The 17,212-nt window shown below is 42.3% G+C and overlaps 1 protein-coding gene across 3 annotated transcripts in view; it reads left to right on the forward strand.

The window, feature by feature from the left end:
- Positions 1–17,212, forward strand: part of LOC133130183 (A-kinase anchor protein 13) — a 106,769-nt gene that overhangs the window by 75,608 nt on the left and 13,949 nt on the right. Inside the window, exons 12-23 of one of the 3 annotated variants that reach the window (XM_061244514.1) lie at positions 1,386–1,433; positions 2,073–2,135; positions 4,004–4,187; positions 4,696–4,798; positions 5,234–5,359; positions 7,299–7,329; positions 7,647–7,761; positions 10,432–10,588; positions 15,299–15,366; positions 16,425–16,491; positions 16,630–16,774; positions 16,915–17,027. In XM_061244514.1, the coding sequence (XP_061100498.1) occupies positions 1,386–1,433; positions 2,073–2,135; positions 4,004–4,187; positions 4,696–4,798; positions 5,234–5,359; positions 7,299–7,329; positions 7,647–7,761; positions 10,432–10,588; positions 15,299–15,366; positions 16,425–16,491; positions 16,630–16,774; positions 16,915–17,027 (1,220 nt within the window). The remainder of the gene's footprint in view (positions 1–1,385; positions 1,434–2,072; positions 2,136–4,003; positions 4,188–4,695; positions 4,799–5,233; positions 5,360–7,298; positions 7,330–7,646; positions 7,762–10,431; positions 10,589–15,298; positions 15,367–16,424; positions 16,492–16,629; positions 16,775–16,914; positions 17,028–17,212) is intronic. The other 2 variants (XM_061244515.1, XM_061244516.1) reach the window with 2 other exon arrangements.

Raw genomic sequence — 17,212 nt, forward strand, 5'->3', positions numbered from 1 at the left:
CGCCCCCAATTCCCAATTCCTAATTCCCAATTCCCAATCACGAGCACTCTGCATTACAGCCCCAGTCCTACTGTGCCTGCTACACACTGGCTTCTTTGGGCTGTATTGATCAGGTATTTTATTTACCTTTACCTTTCATTGCTTTTACAGTGTATTACTTCCACAACCTGTGAGAGAAGGCTGAATGAGTATTGACTGGAACAGTGCTGTCATTTCAATGAAAGGCTTTTATTTATATTTGCAATTTGCAGGAAAGTTATCCATGCCCAACACCTAAATAACACAATCTTTCATAGTAATTTAAATCTGTACATTCACATTACATATATATAAGTAATAGTCTGGCAAGCCAGGTATTATTATTTTGTATTATTTATTACCTTGTGTCTAATTTTAATAAAAAGGTGTCTAAAAATCTAAAAACACTGCCTCTCTGTGAACAGTTGCATTTGTTACATTATGAATGGCATCTGGAAGTTATTTAGATTGTGCAACAGAAAATTAATGTTGAGAACAACTGAAGATGTATTACAATGTATGAGTCATAAAGCTTCTTTTTGTTGGAACTTATTTTACTGGACACCAGCCTGGGAGTGCAATCACATGGAGGCTCAGTCATGTGACTAAATAATGTATCACATGATTGTCACACCCACATTCCCTCCCTGCCTTCCCCTCTGACATCATTCAGGGACAACAATGCTCTAAACTGTGACATTAAACCTTGGTTGTTCATATTTGGAGAAGCGTTTAGCTAAGCCGCATAGCTCTCCTTCGATATTTCTGTAATGACTCAGTTGCAGATGAACTTGCGATTTGCCTTTCACTCACATTCACTTCCCATAATCCCCTACATGGTAGAGGTTTGATGCCACTGCCCACAAGGCATTGTCATTGGTCACTGCTCTGTAGGTGTAGGGGCCTTAGTAATCTCCCTCTCTGTAGCAGAAAGAGCAGCTCCGCCCGGGGTCAGTGGTACCCAGGCCGAGTGAGGTTCTAAAGAGGGGATGGCATGGTGGCTCATTGGCGATGGATATGAATATAATATGAGATGCCCACTGTATTGACCGCTCAATTCCTTCTTTCTCTTCCTCTCTCTCCTGTCACTCTCAGTACTGTGGGAGGGAGGAACTAAACACATTCTACTTCCTCCTTTTTCAAATATCCATTTAATTTTAATTTGTTCTTCTGCCACCTCATTTCCTGCCTTTTGTCTACCTTGTGAAATGCCATTTTTTTTCAATGTAGCAGAAGGGCATTATGGGTAATGCAGTGCTTTGATGGTGCTTTATTACATTATTGCACATGTTGCAGTGAGTTCAGAGAAGAGTCATCCCTCTCAACTCTTCCTTCTCCTGATCATTCTCCATCCATCATTTTTTCAGTTCATTGAGAAGTCTGGGGGAAGGGAAGCCCACCTATCATAGGAGAAGGTATTGCACTGATATTCCTGCATTTTTCCATGCTGATTTATACATTTGTGCCAAACTTATAATTACTGCAAAAAATAAATAAATGCTGAAACGTACTGTTACACATTTACTATATATGGGTAGTGCCATACACTGTACAATTTGCAAAGATGGTATAAAGGAGAAATACACTTTACACTGCAAAAAAGTCAAGGTTAACAAGTATTTTAGCCTTATATTTAGACTTTTTTCATTAATATTATCTGCTATATAAGACACAAAGATGAAGTGAGACAGTTTTACTAATTTTAAGATGTGCCAATAGGGTAAGAGCAAAGTAAAGATGAACCTAAAACATGCAAAGATTTTCTACTTATATATTTTAGTCTCATTACAAGACTGAAACCCTTGCTAATACAGACTTTTTTGCAGTGTACTACATGTAATGTTACATACCAGACTACATATTTAAATGCTGTCTGTATGAAGGATTTTGCGGAAACATGGCCTTGATGGGGTAGGGCGTATCTAAAGAATACAGACTCGCCAGTCTCTCTGTTTAACCATTACATTGATTTCCCTCATCCCAATAATCCCATCCTCTCCTTATCTCTGTCTCTCTCACCTGTCTTGCCCATTCCCACCTGCTTGCCCTCCTAGTATGAGCTGGTGTCCCTCGGAAGTCCCCCCCAGTCCTGACCCGGATGAGATTAGTAGCAGAAGGTACGGTGTGGCAGTTCTCAGGAAGGCCAAATACAATTTACTAAGAATGCCCCCACACCCCCACCATCGACTTTGCTACCGAGAACACCTTGTGCAGCCGAGTTTTGCATGTGCTAAAATGCTAATATTTGCATGGCTGCGTGTGTGTGTGTGTGTGTGTGTGTGTGTGTGTCTGTGTGTCTCTGTGTCTGTGTGTGCACAAGATCTCCACTTCCCCTCATCTACCCCCCACCCCCCCCCTCTGCCTTTTTATCTTTTCTTAGTATGTCAGTTCTGAGATGGTTTCGTTCAGAGAGCTTCATTTCCTCCAACTGAGACTACAGAGTAGGCTTTTCCTGTCTCTGGACCCAGAGTGCTGTGAAGGGTTAGCATGCATCTATTAGCCAAGCTGGACAGCGTGTCCACTGTTAGAAATGTCTAAAATGACCAGCAACATCGTCATTATCAGCAACCCAGATGTCTGTTTTTTAATTAGTACCGTTAAAGTTTTAATATTCAAAACCTTTGAATATTAGCTTCATCAGTATTTGCATAATGGTTTTTCATCTGAGAATCAGTCTATGTAATACAGGCAGAATTTGGATTACGTTATCACTAGTGTTATAAGTATTCATATCTACATTTTAAGCAGGTTAAACCGTTTTAGTGTAAATTATGAAGGAAAGCATGTCTACTATGACATAAGCTTTTGATTCATGGAAATTACCTGCATGGCTGACCATTTTAATCCAGCATATATACTGTAAATAATATCTCCCTCTCCTTCACTCCAGCACTTTGGTTTCCCTCTTTTATTCCCTGGTGTTGTCTCGAGATTCCTTGCTGCCAGTGGCATAGGTCCAGTCCCCCTCCTGACAGTATCCCTGTAGAAAGGGCAGTGTGTTCTACCTGATCCAGAACTGACCCGGGGCAATCGTTCTGAGTGAAGGGTTCTGACAGCCCCTACAACCCCCCCCCATGTAGGGGCCCCCCGTAGTACATGGGTTTGGCCCCCCAGGTCTCTCTTTTGTACTCTTGTGCTCCTGACCTAATGACTGTGTGAGCCAGTTTGTCTTCTAACGTATCCTATTCTCGATGGGTTAAAGTTGTGTTCAAACTGGGACATTCTTTACACCAGTGTATCCTAAGTTACAGTGTATGGTTTAGCATCTAATATCCATCAGACTGTATTTCAGATTAAACCTAATATGCAACCTATTTGATGTTTTAAGCCTAATATGCATCCTGTTTGAGACTGTGTTTTATCTCTAATATCTATACTGTTCTGATTAAGTCTGTTTTGCAATTCCCTGCTCAAGTGAACACCGAATCACTGGCTGATACTGTTCTGGTGATATATACGATATGCTTAGTCTAATCAACTGTAAGTCGGTTTGGATAAAAGTGTCTGAGTGTATATGGATGTTTCAACAATAATTGAGGTGCAAGTCACATTACACATATGAATGATAGCTGAACTCAAGGTACAGTCTAGCCCAGAGGTGTCCAATCTTATCCTAAAAGGGCCGGTGTGGGTGCAGGTTTTTGTTTTAACCCAGGAGCAACACACCTGTTTATACTAATGAACTATTCGTGGTCTTTAATCAAGACCTTGATGAGTAGAATCAGCTGTCTTAGTCCTGTGCTAAAAGAACAACCTGCACACACACCGGCCCTTTCTGGATAAGATTGGACACCCCTGGTCTAGCCTGTCTGTCCGTGAATTGGAAAAATCTCAGGTAATCTGCCAAAGACTTGTGGTGGAACGTTCCAGAGAGCGGTGCTTTTGTTGGCGTGGTGTAAGAGGAAGCGGCGGCCCTGTGCCTCTCTCCCTGGATGCAGTCGGGGCCTGGGATGCTAAGCTCTGCGTTTCCTTGCTTTGGCTGCAGCTACAGTCTGGAGGGCCTGACAGCGGACCGCCCGGGCGGGAAGGAGTCCCCCCCTCAGAGGGCATCGCCGCGGGATCCCCGGAGGATTCCGCGACAGGAGAGCGAGGAGAGGGGCTCCCTGGTGTCCCTCACCGAGGAGGAGCAGGAGTCCGACCTGGGGGAGTGCAGCAGCCTGGACAGCCAGGTACCTGTCAATCTGGAACACAGTTTCCACGATTAACATCACTTCCACTGCACTCTACTGCCACCTGTAGGCTGGCGAGTGGTCTCTTTGCATGACAGAGGTGGTTAACATTTTTATTATTTTGGTCACTGCTCTGGACAAGTGTTTTTCAATGTTTTATTTTCTCATCTCCAAATCCTTAACTCCCCGTTTGGAAATGCTGATTATGCCTCTTGAGTCACAACTGTGCCACCCAGGGTCAAACGCGCTCTCCTGCAGTCCACTGGGCCTGCCTTTGAGCTCATAGTACTACAGGAGAGCTTGTGCTGGTCTCTCACTGACCCCACTAGCTTATGGCCGATACAGTAACCGGGGAACCCTGGCCAAGGTGAACGTAGCGTAGTTTGGTGTAACTTTGCAGTAACTGCAAATAGTGGTCCCGGCCTGTCATCCTCACTAAGCACTTGCTTATTACAAAGCCGCTCATTACTGATGTAACATCTTGTGTTTTTAATTTCCTTCACTTCAGATATCTGGAGGATTCCGCTCTGTCAGGCACAGCAGCCAGTCCATGACCCTGCCCCTGACTAAATCAGTGTCCATGCTGACCATCAGCCAGAAGGAACTGGACGGTGAGTGCTGTGGATGGCCTAACCTGGGCACGCCCTCTCCTCTCTTCCTCCGTGGTCTCCTCCCCTGTGGTCACACGGTGGTGTTTGCGTTCAGGCCCTGTTTCACGGTCGCATCCTGTAGCAATGGTGTCCTCCCTCAGGCAGCCCCGTGGTTCCTTCTGCTTCTCGTCCCTCTCCCTCTGTTTGGTGCATGTCTTAGGAAGCACCGAATCCGATTGGTTGCTTCCTCACTGGCTCCTCCTCACTCTCCCAGTTGTTTTGTTTCTTTACCTTTCTTATTCGTACCCTCTCCCTAATGCCGCCTCCATCTTGAGGGTCCGGGTGTGAATACCCCTTTGTGGAGTGTACTGTTTGTGGGTGCACGGGACGTCCCTCGGCCCTGTTTTTAACGCGTTGGTGCTCTGATTTCTTTGTGCTTGTGAACGGGAACCCCAGCGATGGGCCGACCTCGACCAAAGAGACGAATCTCCTTCTCCTTCAGCATCTCTCCGATCCTCCCCAAATCTAAAACTGTCTTTTCTATTGGCTCTTCATCCAGTGATGAGGAGGAGGAGGCTTGCAGTAAGTACGCTCCCACGATACTCCCGCCCGAGAATGGTGCCTAAACCCCCACTCGCCGTTCTACCGTCCCTCTGTGACTAAAAGGCTATGTTGTTGTCCCAGATAAACAGCGTCTCTAATAACTCCGAGCTGAATGGCAGCGTGTGTATCTTCCCTTTGTTAAAGGTCTCCAGGGTCACAAAACCATGATGAAGTTTACAATGTGTCACACGGTGTGGTTTATTTGAATATTAACCTTATAGCTATGACAAACACAGGCTTTTCCGGCTTAGCAACGTCACTCGCGCCAGTCTCAAAATTATAATATTCGATCTTTATCCCCAGAGTTAAAAAGATTAGTTATTTTGGGCTATTTGACCTAATCAAAGTTTCTGAATAATACTGCTTATATTCACGGAAAAGAGAAGTGGCTACAGAGAGCTGTACTGGAAGTGTGAGCTTTCTGTTTTTTAGTGTCTGCGATTCTAGGAGCCCCTAACAAGTGTGCACTAATTGGTTTGTCTATATTAAAAAACGCATGTGCGATATGCAGCACAATTAGTTTGAGTCTGTGTTTCACCAAAATTTGACCAAATGTGTGTACAATGTTCGGTGATTATTGTTGATTTTAACTTTGGTCAATGTTCTGCAAACCACAATGTTAAGATGCTATCAATGTCTTAACATTTGAATCTTTACAATGTGGAGATGAAAAATGAAAGGGTGGAAAGAAACAAACCGCAGTGTGATGACTGCTTCTTTAAAAAGGCAGGAGAAAAAGCAGGAGAACACAAGGATTTCGACTCGGTTCCAGCTCTCCCATCTGGAAGAACCATCAATCCACCCCACTTTCAATAACTGCAGTGGCAGCCTTTGTGTAAATGGGGATGTTATTGCACTTATTAGTCTTAGGGAGTCTTAGTCAGGGAGACTAAAGAAATGCTCCCAAGTCTTCTAAGTGATTATAGCTGGTCATATCTGAAGCTTTTTGCTCCTTATTTAATTATTTTAATTGGCAAATTCACCTATGAGTGCTTTTTAACTTTATATAATTGTACGACTTAGTTCTGTGCAGGTTTATGTTTCTCTATTTTGTATTTAGAATGTCCTATGTTCATATGGTTATGGGTTCAGTACTGGCCCTGGCTTATTCCCATAGTTTCTGCTCTCTAGCTACATGGATGATATGCTTCAGACCCAATTGTTTTGGAGGGTATGGGTTTGTTGGCCTGTAAGACATGTGTGAGATGTACATTATTGTGCCCTTTAACATTATCTGTTCTGAACAAAATTGTTATATAAAGTGTAGCTTATGGGGGATTATTCTGATGCACTTGAAAATGTATGTGAAAAACGTATTGTTCAGGGGTAACACCTTGTTTATTCTTGTTTCAAAGTTATCTCGAAGAAAATGTTGTGTCTAGTATCTATAGCTACAATATAGCAATATACAGTCTGTGAGCACTTTATTAGGTATTTATTACACTTATTTTTTGGACTAATTGGACTTTGAGGTTTTGTGTTCAGAGATGCTCTTCTGCATACCACTGTTGCATAATGTGTGGTTATTTGTGTTATGGTCACCTTCCTGTCAGCTTCGACCAGTCTCATTTTTGCCTGCAGAATTGCTTGCTCCAAATTTTTTTTGCACCATTCTCTGTAAACTTTGTTGTGGGTGAAAATCCCAGGAGTTTCTTTGATACTCAAACCACCCTCTCTGGCACCAACAATCATTCCACGGTCAAAGTCACTTGGATCATATTTCTTCCCCATTCTGACATTTGGTCTGAAAACAGCTGAACCTCTTGACCACAGCTGCATGCTTTTATGCTGCCACATGATTGGCTGATTAGATATTTGCATTAACAAGCTGGTGTACGGGTCTACCTAATAAACTGGTCACTGAGTGTAGTATGATGTGCCACAGTTTATGTGCTCACTGCTCTTCTTCTGTTTTCAGAGAGATCATTCTCCGGTTCCTTGGGAAACAGGTGAGACCTCTCCACAACACCACACACCGCCAACAGTTAAAAATAAAAATGTTAAATTAATCTTTTTTATGTGTATTTCTGCACCATATAGTACATGCCTGTCTCATGTTGTAAATTAATGCCTCATGTAGTACATGCATTTTTCACATTGTGAATCTATGCCTTATATAGTGCATTCATTTCTCAGGCTGTGACTGCACGTCTCATAGTACAGTACATAGTTATTCTGCATGTTGTATATGTGTGCTTCATATAGTACATGTATATCTCATGATGTGAATGTATGCCTCATATAGTACATGTATGTCTCCTGTCAGTATTTCTGAAGAGGACCCCGGCCCCCTAAGGAGCGACTGTGAGGGGAAGGGGGTGTCAAGGGGAGTGAGCCGAACCTTCAGCTACCTCAGGAGCAAGATGTACAAAAAGACCAAGGTGGGTCTGATGTGTCCGTGCCATACAAAGCTAGCTAACCAGCTGTCTGTTACAAAGCAGGAACAAACTTGGAATAGGATTCGGTTGATAGCTAGCTAGATTAGATCTGATTCAATTATTGCAACATATAAAGGACATATAATTTTCCTACTAGGATGTCAGGTGTTTACTTGCATAATTGTAGTATTTTGTTCTATGCAGGTTTGTATTGGTCTATTCTGTATTTAGAATGTTCTATGTTCATTAAGGGAAAGGGTGGGGGGGTGCCTCCAAGGACAAGTTTACTCTTGACAGATGTATATAATATGATAATGGAGAGCAAGCATACATTTCCATATTAGCTAGCTGAGCCCCTAGCTATTGAATTAGCTAAGACTCTTGTCAACAGAGGCGCGTTGCCCAGAACAACCGCTAACCTGAAGGCAAATGGTAGGTAAGCACGGATATACAAGTATCTTTGTGTACTGTAGTTGTATAGCTGATTGGCCAGGTGGCACAAGTGAAGAGCACACACACATTAGCTTGGGGTGTTGATCAGACGCAATTGTGTACTGGAGCCCTTTGAAGAATCTTACTTTTATGAAAGTGTTCAAAATATTACTCTCTTGCATATTTTAGCAATATAGCACTGCTCTGTTAAGCAAAATGAAAGGTTCAATTGAAGTCCTATTTCTATTGTGAGTGTTTTTAGACCCCTCCGCTTAGTACTCAATCATATGTAGAGAACAACGAGAGAGCAGAGTAAACACTATCTCCTCACAGTTGGGGAAGTTGAAGAAGATGAGACTGGTTTGTTCTTTCTTCCTGTGGTGAGCCGTGGTTTTAAAGTGCCAGCGTTTCAATAATTTGAGTGTTCTGGTAGCCCTACCCTTTGCATTAATAGATTAAGGAGCAGTATGAGCAATGCAGTTTTTTTCGGTGTGCACACTGCTGTGAAATTAAGGGGATGTGTTATTCATCTTTTTAATGTGAATGTATACATGAGAATAATAAAGGCTTGTTCTGTGACTGTCATATTTTTTTGATTCAAATGATTCTGGACATTAGGCCTTATTATTGATGAATAGCGATTATGTCATATATTTTGGAATTCAAGCTTGTATGAAGGCCCACGAAAACTATTGTAATAATACTGGATGTCCACAATAACTGCCTCACTGCATTCCTACTTCAAACTGCATTCAGTTTTGTAATTGATGTGCTATAAATAAATGGATAGTTCCATGGATTACTTTTTGGAAATGCTTGTCAGTGTATATGTTTTATGCTTGTCGTCGACTATAGTGGGTATTTCAGCTGTTTTCTGCCCAGGTCACAAGAGATTTTAACCTGGTTAAACAAAAAATGCTCAGCCATTCTTAATCGAGTTTAGAGTTTGCATGTGGTGTTTTGTTCAAGCTGTTTGTACGGAGGTTTGCTATGAGCACTGGGTGGCTACAGATGTTTGGATGGTGTTGAAGTACGTGGGTGGTAGCCCTGTGTCTTTAAGATGAGCTTGTGAGGCACAGATAGACAGTCAAAACACCCCCTGCAACCAGCCCTCGACTTCCTCTACTGCTTTGTGCTGCCGTCATGGGAACACTAGTTTTTGCAGCAGTAGAGTCGGCCGTGGGTTGTGGGGCAGTGGACTGACTCTCTCCTTCAGGGATGCTGTACCGAAAGTTCTTTGAGGGGCATGGCCGCTCCTTGAAGCTGAAAGATCTGCTTGGACTGGAGGTGGGCTGGTGGTTGTTGAGAGCTTGGGTTTTGGGAATAGGCTGCTACTCTGAGTCTCTATGTATGGGAGATCTCTCTCTCTCTCTCTCTCTCTCTCTCTCTCTCTCTCTCAAATTCTCACTGCTTGTCTGTCAGCTTGTTAAATTTGTTGAGCTTAGAGCTGTCCTTTCAGTGATCCAAACAAAATATATATAGATTTCTGAATGTATGTAGGTTTGCAACTAGTACTGGGTGGCTACAACTGGTGTTGAGAAAGCACTGTGTGCAAATATATTTCAAAGTATAAAACTATTGTATTTCTTTAATTTCTATAACCTATACAGTTTATATATATTTGTTGAAGTGAAATATATAAACTGACTTTTTAAATATTTTAAGTATATGTATTTTTGTAATGTTGTATGCAATGTTAATTGACGTATTCCTTCATTGTTCAACTTCCTGTGTTGGGTTTTTGGCCAAGATCCTAAAATGTACAACATGGTATACTCCTGTATGGCTTTGGCCTTGATTGATTCCGACTGTAAGGATTAAATAAAATTTAGTATTTGAGTACTGTATGGAGTATCAGGCAAATCCACTTCTGTTTTTTATAAGCAATCTATTTTCCTATCTGCATAAGATGGTAGAAAAGGGTTGAGCAGAGGGCATGACCGTTTACTGTTGCCACAGAAGTAGTGGAGAAATAAGAGCATGTCATCATGATATTCATCTTATGGATGTTGAATGGGTTGGAGATGTTTGAGGAATGTGATTGAGTGCACTGTGATTTGCGGTTTAGAACAGGGGCAGGTACAGGTAATTGCAGCACTAATAGAAATTGCTGACAACCTTACTTTGGTCTTGGTAACACACCAATCAAGGGGGAAATTAAACCGCAGAAAGACCTTGGTTGAGTGTAGCTGGACTTTTTCTTATACTTCTGTTCCTAATATATATTTTTTTTCTGTGCAGGAAAAAGACAAAGACAGGAGCAAGGATAAAGAGGCCAAGGAGAGAGAGAAACGGACCTTGAATGGACATCTTTTCAGCCCCGTAAACCCCACCTTCCTGGTTCCGTGCTACCAGTGCAACAAAGCAATCAACACTAAGGACGCCTCCTACTGCACAAGTAAGAGGCCATGCCTTTTCAACCCCCGAATAATGGCCGTGGTAGGGGAAGCCATCCTTAATTAGCATGCCATTATTTATTTTTCATTGGTGCAATAAAAGGTTCCCCTAATTCTCGGTTTACAGAAGTGAAGTGTGTCATCCAGTGACAATGGTTTGCTGGCTTATTCATCTACATTGATGGAAGTGACTGTAGTTATATAAAAAAATGAATACGACCACAACTATGCACAAAGATATCCTGGGCTGCAGGGTGTGCTGTCATTGGTTTAGATAGACTCTACTTTAAGATGTATTTTGATTTTAGTTGTATGTTTGTGTGAACACAGTCACTTTGCTTGTTTAGTGGCATATTGCAGTAGAATAAGGGGTAGGCTTTTGAAATTTGCATTTAATAGGAAAATAAGTTGTACCACAGCAGAAGATCTGTGACTCACTTTGTCTGTCCGTGTCTGCAGGCGGCCTAAAGAGGATGTGCTTATTTCACAAGCCTGTGACACTGCTCAAAAAAAAAAAAAAAAGGGGGGGGGGAGGAAGCTTGCAATTACAATAAGTGGCGACATCACTTCCTACTTCCTATTGCAGTTTTAGTTTCGCAGACCTGAATCCAGTAATACCTGTACTATGTCTGGTGACTCACTGTCCACTCTTCCAGAATAGTCATGTGGCCACCCTGGAAAGGTTAAAGACGTCAAGAAACAGAACAGTACTAGCTTCCCCATCGTAATGCAGCAGAGAAACGAATCTTTTGGGGGGAATTTTTGAAGGGCGGAGAGTCCTGACATCAAATGGGGAGGAGGGAAGAATGCATGGCGCTGTGTGAAACCACATTGATTGGAGGAAATGGAATGGAAAACTGACAGACATTTGATGTACATACTTGTCCACTAGCACACATGATGAAAATATTATGATATTAAAAACATTTTCCAGGAAGTGGTTGTAAAACAAACTTACTCAGTAGATGTATATACTGTACTGGTGCTATTGTCCCTTTAAGCAGGATACTAAACCTGGATTAAATGTGATAGTGGAAGATATGAGAATGCAAGCCATCCAGTGCATCATGCATTGGGGCAAATTGTTTTGTGTGACTAAAGAAGCAGCATTTAGGTGAGATTGTGGTGTATTATTAGCGCAGAGGCGATGGTACCGGGCTGAGTGGAGACACTCCTGTGTCTGGTGTGTGAGTAATGTCTGTTCTGGGAGCCAGTAGGGGACAGCTTCCAGCAGGCCCAGGTCTCCTCCAGCAGGAGTCCCACTCTTTTTCCTGTCAGCGCTCTGAGACTGATGTTATCTGTACACACACCATGTCCAGCTCCAGCGATGAAAGTCTGAGGCTACGGTGGGGGTTTTCAGCTCGCGTGTTAGAAACTAAAGGCTTAAAGCCTGCTTCTTCTTTCAGTTTTTGTATTCGGCGGATTCATTTTGTGGCTGCCTCGGTTTCAGGGTGGTAGGGAGGGAGTCGGTCGGGTGCTGAGAAGCGAGTGAGCGAGAGTGTGTTTGGGGGAGGGGGTTGGTTGGCGGTCGGAGCAGCGGAGAGACAGACGTGGCTTGCTCCCCGGCCAGCCTCCTCAGTTTTGCACAGGGTTGCATCACCCTTCCCCTGGCCCCCGCTCCCTGCCCGTCCACCCACCCCTGCCTCTGCTGGAAGACGTCAGCTCAGTCAGACGCTTCTATTCATTTATGGCTTTGTTTAAAGAGGACTTCCTGTCAATAAGCTAGCTCAGCTTCGGTTGCTCTTCGTCACGTAGTGCTGCGGGCCTGCTCAGATGGTTTCTTTTCGAACGTGTTCCTTGTTGTATTCACACGGTATCCTTAATCCACTACATTTACTTCTGGTCAATCCATATTTTAATAGGTTTTAGTGATGCCAAGAAAACAGCAGCCCACATAAAGCATGTCTGGATGAGTGTTTGGATAATCTACAAACAGTAAACCGATGCTATTATCTAGGAATGGGAAAGGTAATGGTCATTGGGTCCCATGATGTCAACATGGACACGATAAAACGTATAGATCATGTTTTTGCTTCTGCTTTTACAACCTCTATTACAGTTTTTTTTTTTTTCTGATCCAATATTATTCTCTTACCAGCAAACATGTATAGCTCTTTTAATGAATTATTGTCAAGAAAAATGTTGCAATTCGGCATATTCAATCATACCCAATACTGGGGGAATGACGTCAGGTTGATATAGTATATATTTATCTCCTGCAGATTGATTCTGTTTTATAAGCAGAATCTATTTGTAGGAGATGAAAGTGTGAAGGACATACACATGCGTGCCTGTAGAAAAATGACCATGTTTATAGGCCCTACCCTGCGGCTAAAATTGTGGATGTTATTTATGTGTTTGGTGGAGTTTCCTGGCTGGCTCTTGGGGTTGAGACAAATGACATATTCTTACTTGGCCAAAAGTATCACAGAATTAGAGATGGGAATCCAGAAAACACCTCTACTCCTCGAGGTGTTGTTTAAAAAATGATGATGTGTGGTGACCTATCCTGTAAATGTTTTGGCCTTTTTGTACTCCGTTTAACCCTACAGGAACTTTTCCTTTGTTTTGCAAACTATGCTATTCAATGTCACTGCAGTTATCTCATATGATAATGTTTGAATATTAATCAGCGAAGCACCGTTCTCTATGCACTGTAGACAGTCACTCTCTTTAGTCACCTTCCATAAACACTTGCACCTAGGCTCACTGACTTCCATCAGCCCTAATATTGTCATATTGCTAGCCTAGAACTAGTCATTTTTTTATGTTTATATTAAAGATATGCTGTCATGCATGTTTTAATGGGGCTCTCTACCTAAATGGTTTGTATAGAGTATGTTATGTTATTTGTTATTAGACTTGCCATACTGTTGCCATAATTGACTATTTAGAAGTTACTAGAATGTGTGGGCGTGGGAAGGAACAGCGTATGTACACTGTTTTGTTAATCAGTGTTTATAGGTCTCAAAGGAAAGGAAGACCCTAGAAACGGAAACTGCAGTGTCATATGGAGAAATCCCATTTTTTCACCAGGGAAGCAGTTGGGAGTGGAGTGGGTGAGGGATAGAACCAGTGAGAATGTTCTGTGCTGGTTGAGTGATGTCTAATCCGCTGCAATTGTACTCTTGTCTGTTGAGGTTATCAGGGATGCTTTCAATACTGGCCTTCTACAGGTCACAGAAAATGCAGAGCTTGCATTCATCCTTTGCATGGGTCTTATATGTATACTGAGTAATACAACATATTATCGAGCCTACCCTATAAACATTTATTTTAGCAATTTGTCCTGACCAGGTGTACTGTACAAACTGTCCCAATGTACATGATCGACTATCCAAAGTGAAATATTGTCATACAGTGGCATTGCTGAAGCCTTCCTGACTTATTATTTTTTTAATCAAATATCAGCGCTCATTGGGGCTCATGACAGTGGGAGACCTCACCAAGATGGCTGACGAGTGTTGTTTGGTTCCAATCATTCATTAACACTATTTATGAGGGGAAAAAAGCTAGCCTGAGATGCTGTTGCAGGAATGAGATGTTTTTTTTCGGTAAAATTGACCATTTACCAAATCAAATCAAATTCTATTGCAAATAGAAAAATGCTGATATTTCGAAGCCTTGGGGATATCAAACTGAACACAGCCGTCTGTGTCCAGGCAGAGTTCCCTCTGCTGGGACACTTTTGAGGGGGTAGATGGGGATCTGTTTGAGATGCACAGATGAGCTGAAAGAGCTCGCATCTTGGTTGTGCACTAGAAAAACTAAGAAACAAAAACACACCCTGTGCCGAAGTCTTGTGACAGCCGTTAACAACTTACACATCGAGTAGCAACAAAACACATATCGTTTCCTCTTCCTCTAGTGCTTTTGAAGGAAGGCTGTGTGTGTGTGCGCAACACTTTGTTGTTTACCGTCTCGTAGAAGGCTGAGCTTGTGCATGATCCGAGCAGCAAAACAAAATCCCTTTCAATTATGCACAACTTGACTGTCTACTTCACCTTTAAATGGGCGTGTCTTTGCTCACTGTGTACGGTAAATAAGACTCTGTGGTCGAAGGTCAATCGCTTTGAAAGGCTAAGAAAGGTAAGGCCATGGCAAGGAGTTGTGAATCCTTTTTAATAAAAGAATATATGATAAATGGGATAGATAGGCCTGCTCATTAATGATGTTTTCAATAAACCGCACATGATTGATAGTTTTTGTATTCTTATTCAGAGCAATGACATTTGATTCAGTTGGACATTTTCTGTGCTTGCATTCAGTAAGACATGAGTATTTTGTGTTTATCTCCGATATCTTGTTTATGTATTGTACTGTATAGGTATAACAGATTAAGTGGCCAGACATGTTGTGTCTGTTGTTGTTTTGTGAAATGTATGTTTCTGTTGCCCTTTGTTTCAGTTAGTTAACAGGTACACCCTCTGCAGTGTACTTTTATTTTTCTAACTATTTTCAGAAGAGGTTCTAAACCTGATAGCAGTGTGACTCTGCTCTTGCTTTGTTGTATCGGCATCATGCTAATCCAAGCCATCTGTTTCTGTTGCTCTTTAAAGCATTTCAGTCCAAGATGGGTGCCAATGTTTATTCCATGCCTTTATTGAATTGTGCCCTCAATTTGTGAGAAGAATACTTACATTGCTGTGGAAATCTTTTTAATCACTCAGACAATCACAGAACTAAACTAAGTATGTTTTTATCTCTTTTAGACTGTTATGCACATGTTCATAAGGGCTGTAAAGATATCCTACCTGTTTGTGCCAAGGTCAAAATGAAGGTAAGACTCGCTCTCTCGCACTCATTCTCTGTCTATCATACTCTTTTTCTCTGTCTCTCACTCTCTCTTGCTTGCTCTCTCTCTCTCACTCATTCTGTCTCTCATATTCTTTCTCTCTCTCTCTCTCACTCACACTCTGCACTGTCATTTGCAGTTGAAAAGCCATACATGTGCAGTGAACATGTGTTATTCAGTACAGAGCTGCAGAATACAGCGCACCATAATTAGTGTTGTTACAGTCAGAGGAGAGACTGCCCTGCTTGATGCTAAAATAAAGTGAATGAAATCCTGAGACCAGCTGGCCTTGTGATTCTCAACTAGGTCCAGGGCAAAGCCATGTATACATTTGCCATTTTGCATACATTCCAGTTCCACAGAAAATGCAGGCTTGTTGTAACCCAGCTGGATATTGTTGACGAAAATTACTTTTACTGTACCTGGATTAAACCCTCTTTTTGGAATGTACAAATGTGTTCTACATAAAATACATTGGAGACTGTAAAATAATTTGAGCTGTTCTGCATGAAATACTTGGTTTAAATAGGCAGTCATAAAATGCAGAGCTATATGTAACTGTTGTCTGGATGGATAGTATCAGCTCAAATTTTGGCTGGCAACATACAATTATCACCTCTTGACAAGTTTAGGGTCTGCAGTTTAGGGCGGCCTGTAACGTAGTGGTTCGAATCCCAGTGTAGCTATAATAAGATCTGCAGAGCCCTTATGACCCTTGAGCAAGGCCCTTATGCACGATTGTCTAATCAACTGTATGTCGGTCTGGATAAGAGCGTCTGCCTAATGCCATTAATGTAATGTAATGTAATGCAGTTCTTTGGCTTGTGACTGGGTTGGAGACTTATTTTGCTGTAATTCTGGGAGTGATATGTCCTCTCATCATTGCCATTGTACCACTGTGCCCTGTTGTCTGAAGGTTGTGAATTAATTATCAGCACATATGCGAATAGGTAAAAGACCTTGCTCATTCAGTCCGGTTATGAATTTAATGGTTTCTTTATTTTAAGTGATGTTGACAGGCATTTTCTTTGTCTGATTTTTAGCAGCAGAAACAGCAGGCTGTAGTAACTGACTCTGCTACAATGCCTGCCGTCACTTTGAGAAGCAAATGTAAGTCATAATTATGCCTTTCTTTACATTTTTCATGTTTATTGTCTAAGGTAGCATACATTTTTCCAATGCTCATGTAACATAAGCATTCTTGTCTAACTTGTGTGTGTGTGTGTGTGTGTGTGTGTTCACTTTCAGCCACGCCATCACGAGAGCGGCCTTGGTCGGCCATGTCGGTTCCTGACGACCCCGCCTTGTCAATGGGGCCTCGCAGGCACACCAGCATAATGGCCTTCAACAGCAGCAACCTGTCCAAGAGCATGTCAATCAGCAACATCGCAGGGTGAGCCATGTTCTCTACCAGTCTCTACCAGATCCAATATCCCTTTACTACTGATCATCTGCAGCACACGCTGTAAGGAAACTAATGAAATATAAAATGGCTTTTATAATAAATGTAATGGAGATCTCTCGCTTGTCCAGCCCGGTGTTTGACGAGATGCCACTGAAGAGCCTGAGGTACCTCTCCCAGTCCACCGATTCGCTGCATAAGACCAGTAAAGTCAACGAGTCGACCGAGTCCCTGACTGACGAAGGTGAGCCTCGCCTGGCCCGCACGAGATTACCCCGCCCGTCAGACAGGAAGTGGCAGTGAAATTCAGCCCGTTTCCTTACTGGAGAAATAATGACCCGGATTTCTGATGTGCATTAGAGCCATTCAAATTGATATTCCAGGGCAGTTGCACAGAACACTTGGCAGGTTTGCAATGTTTAAAAATAA

This window comes from Conger conger, chromosome 6, assembly GCF_963514075.1.
Source record: "Conger conger chromosome 6, fConCon1.1, whole genome shotgun sequence".
In the NCBI taxonomy this organism is placed as follows: Eukaryota; Metazoa; Chordata; class Actinopteri; order Anguilliformes; family Congridae; genus Conger; species Conger conger.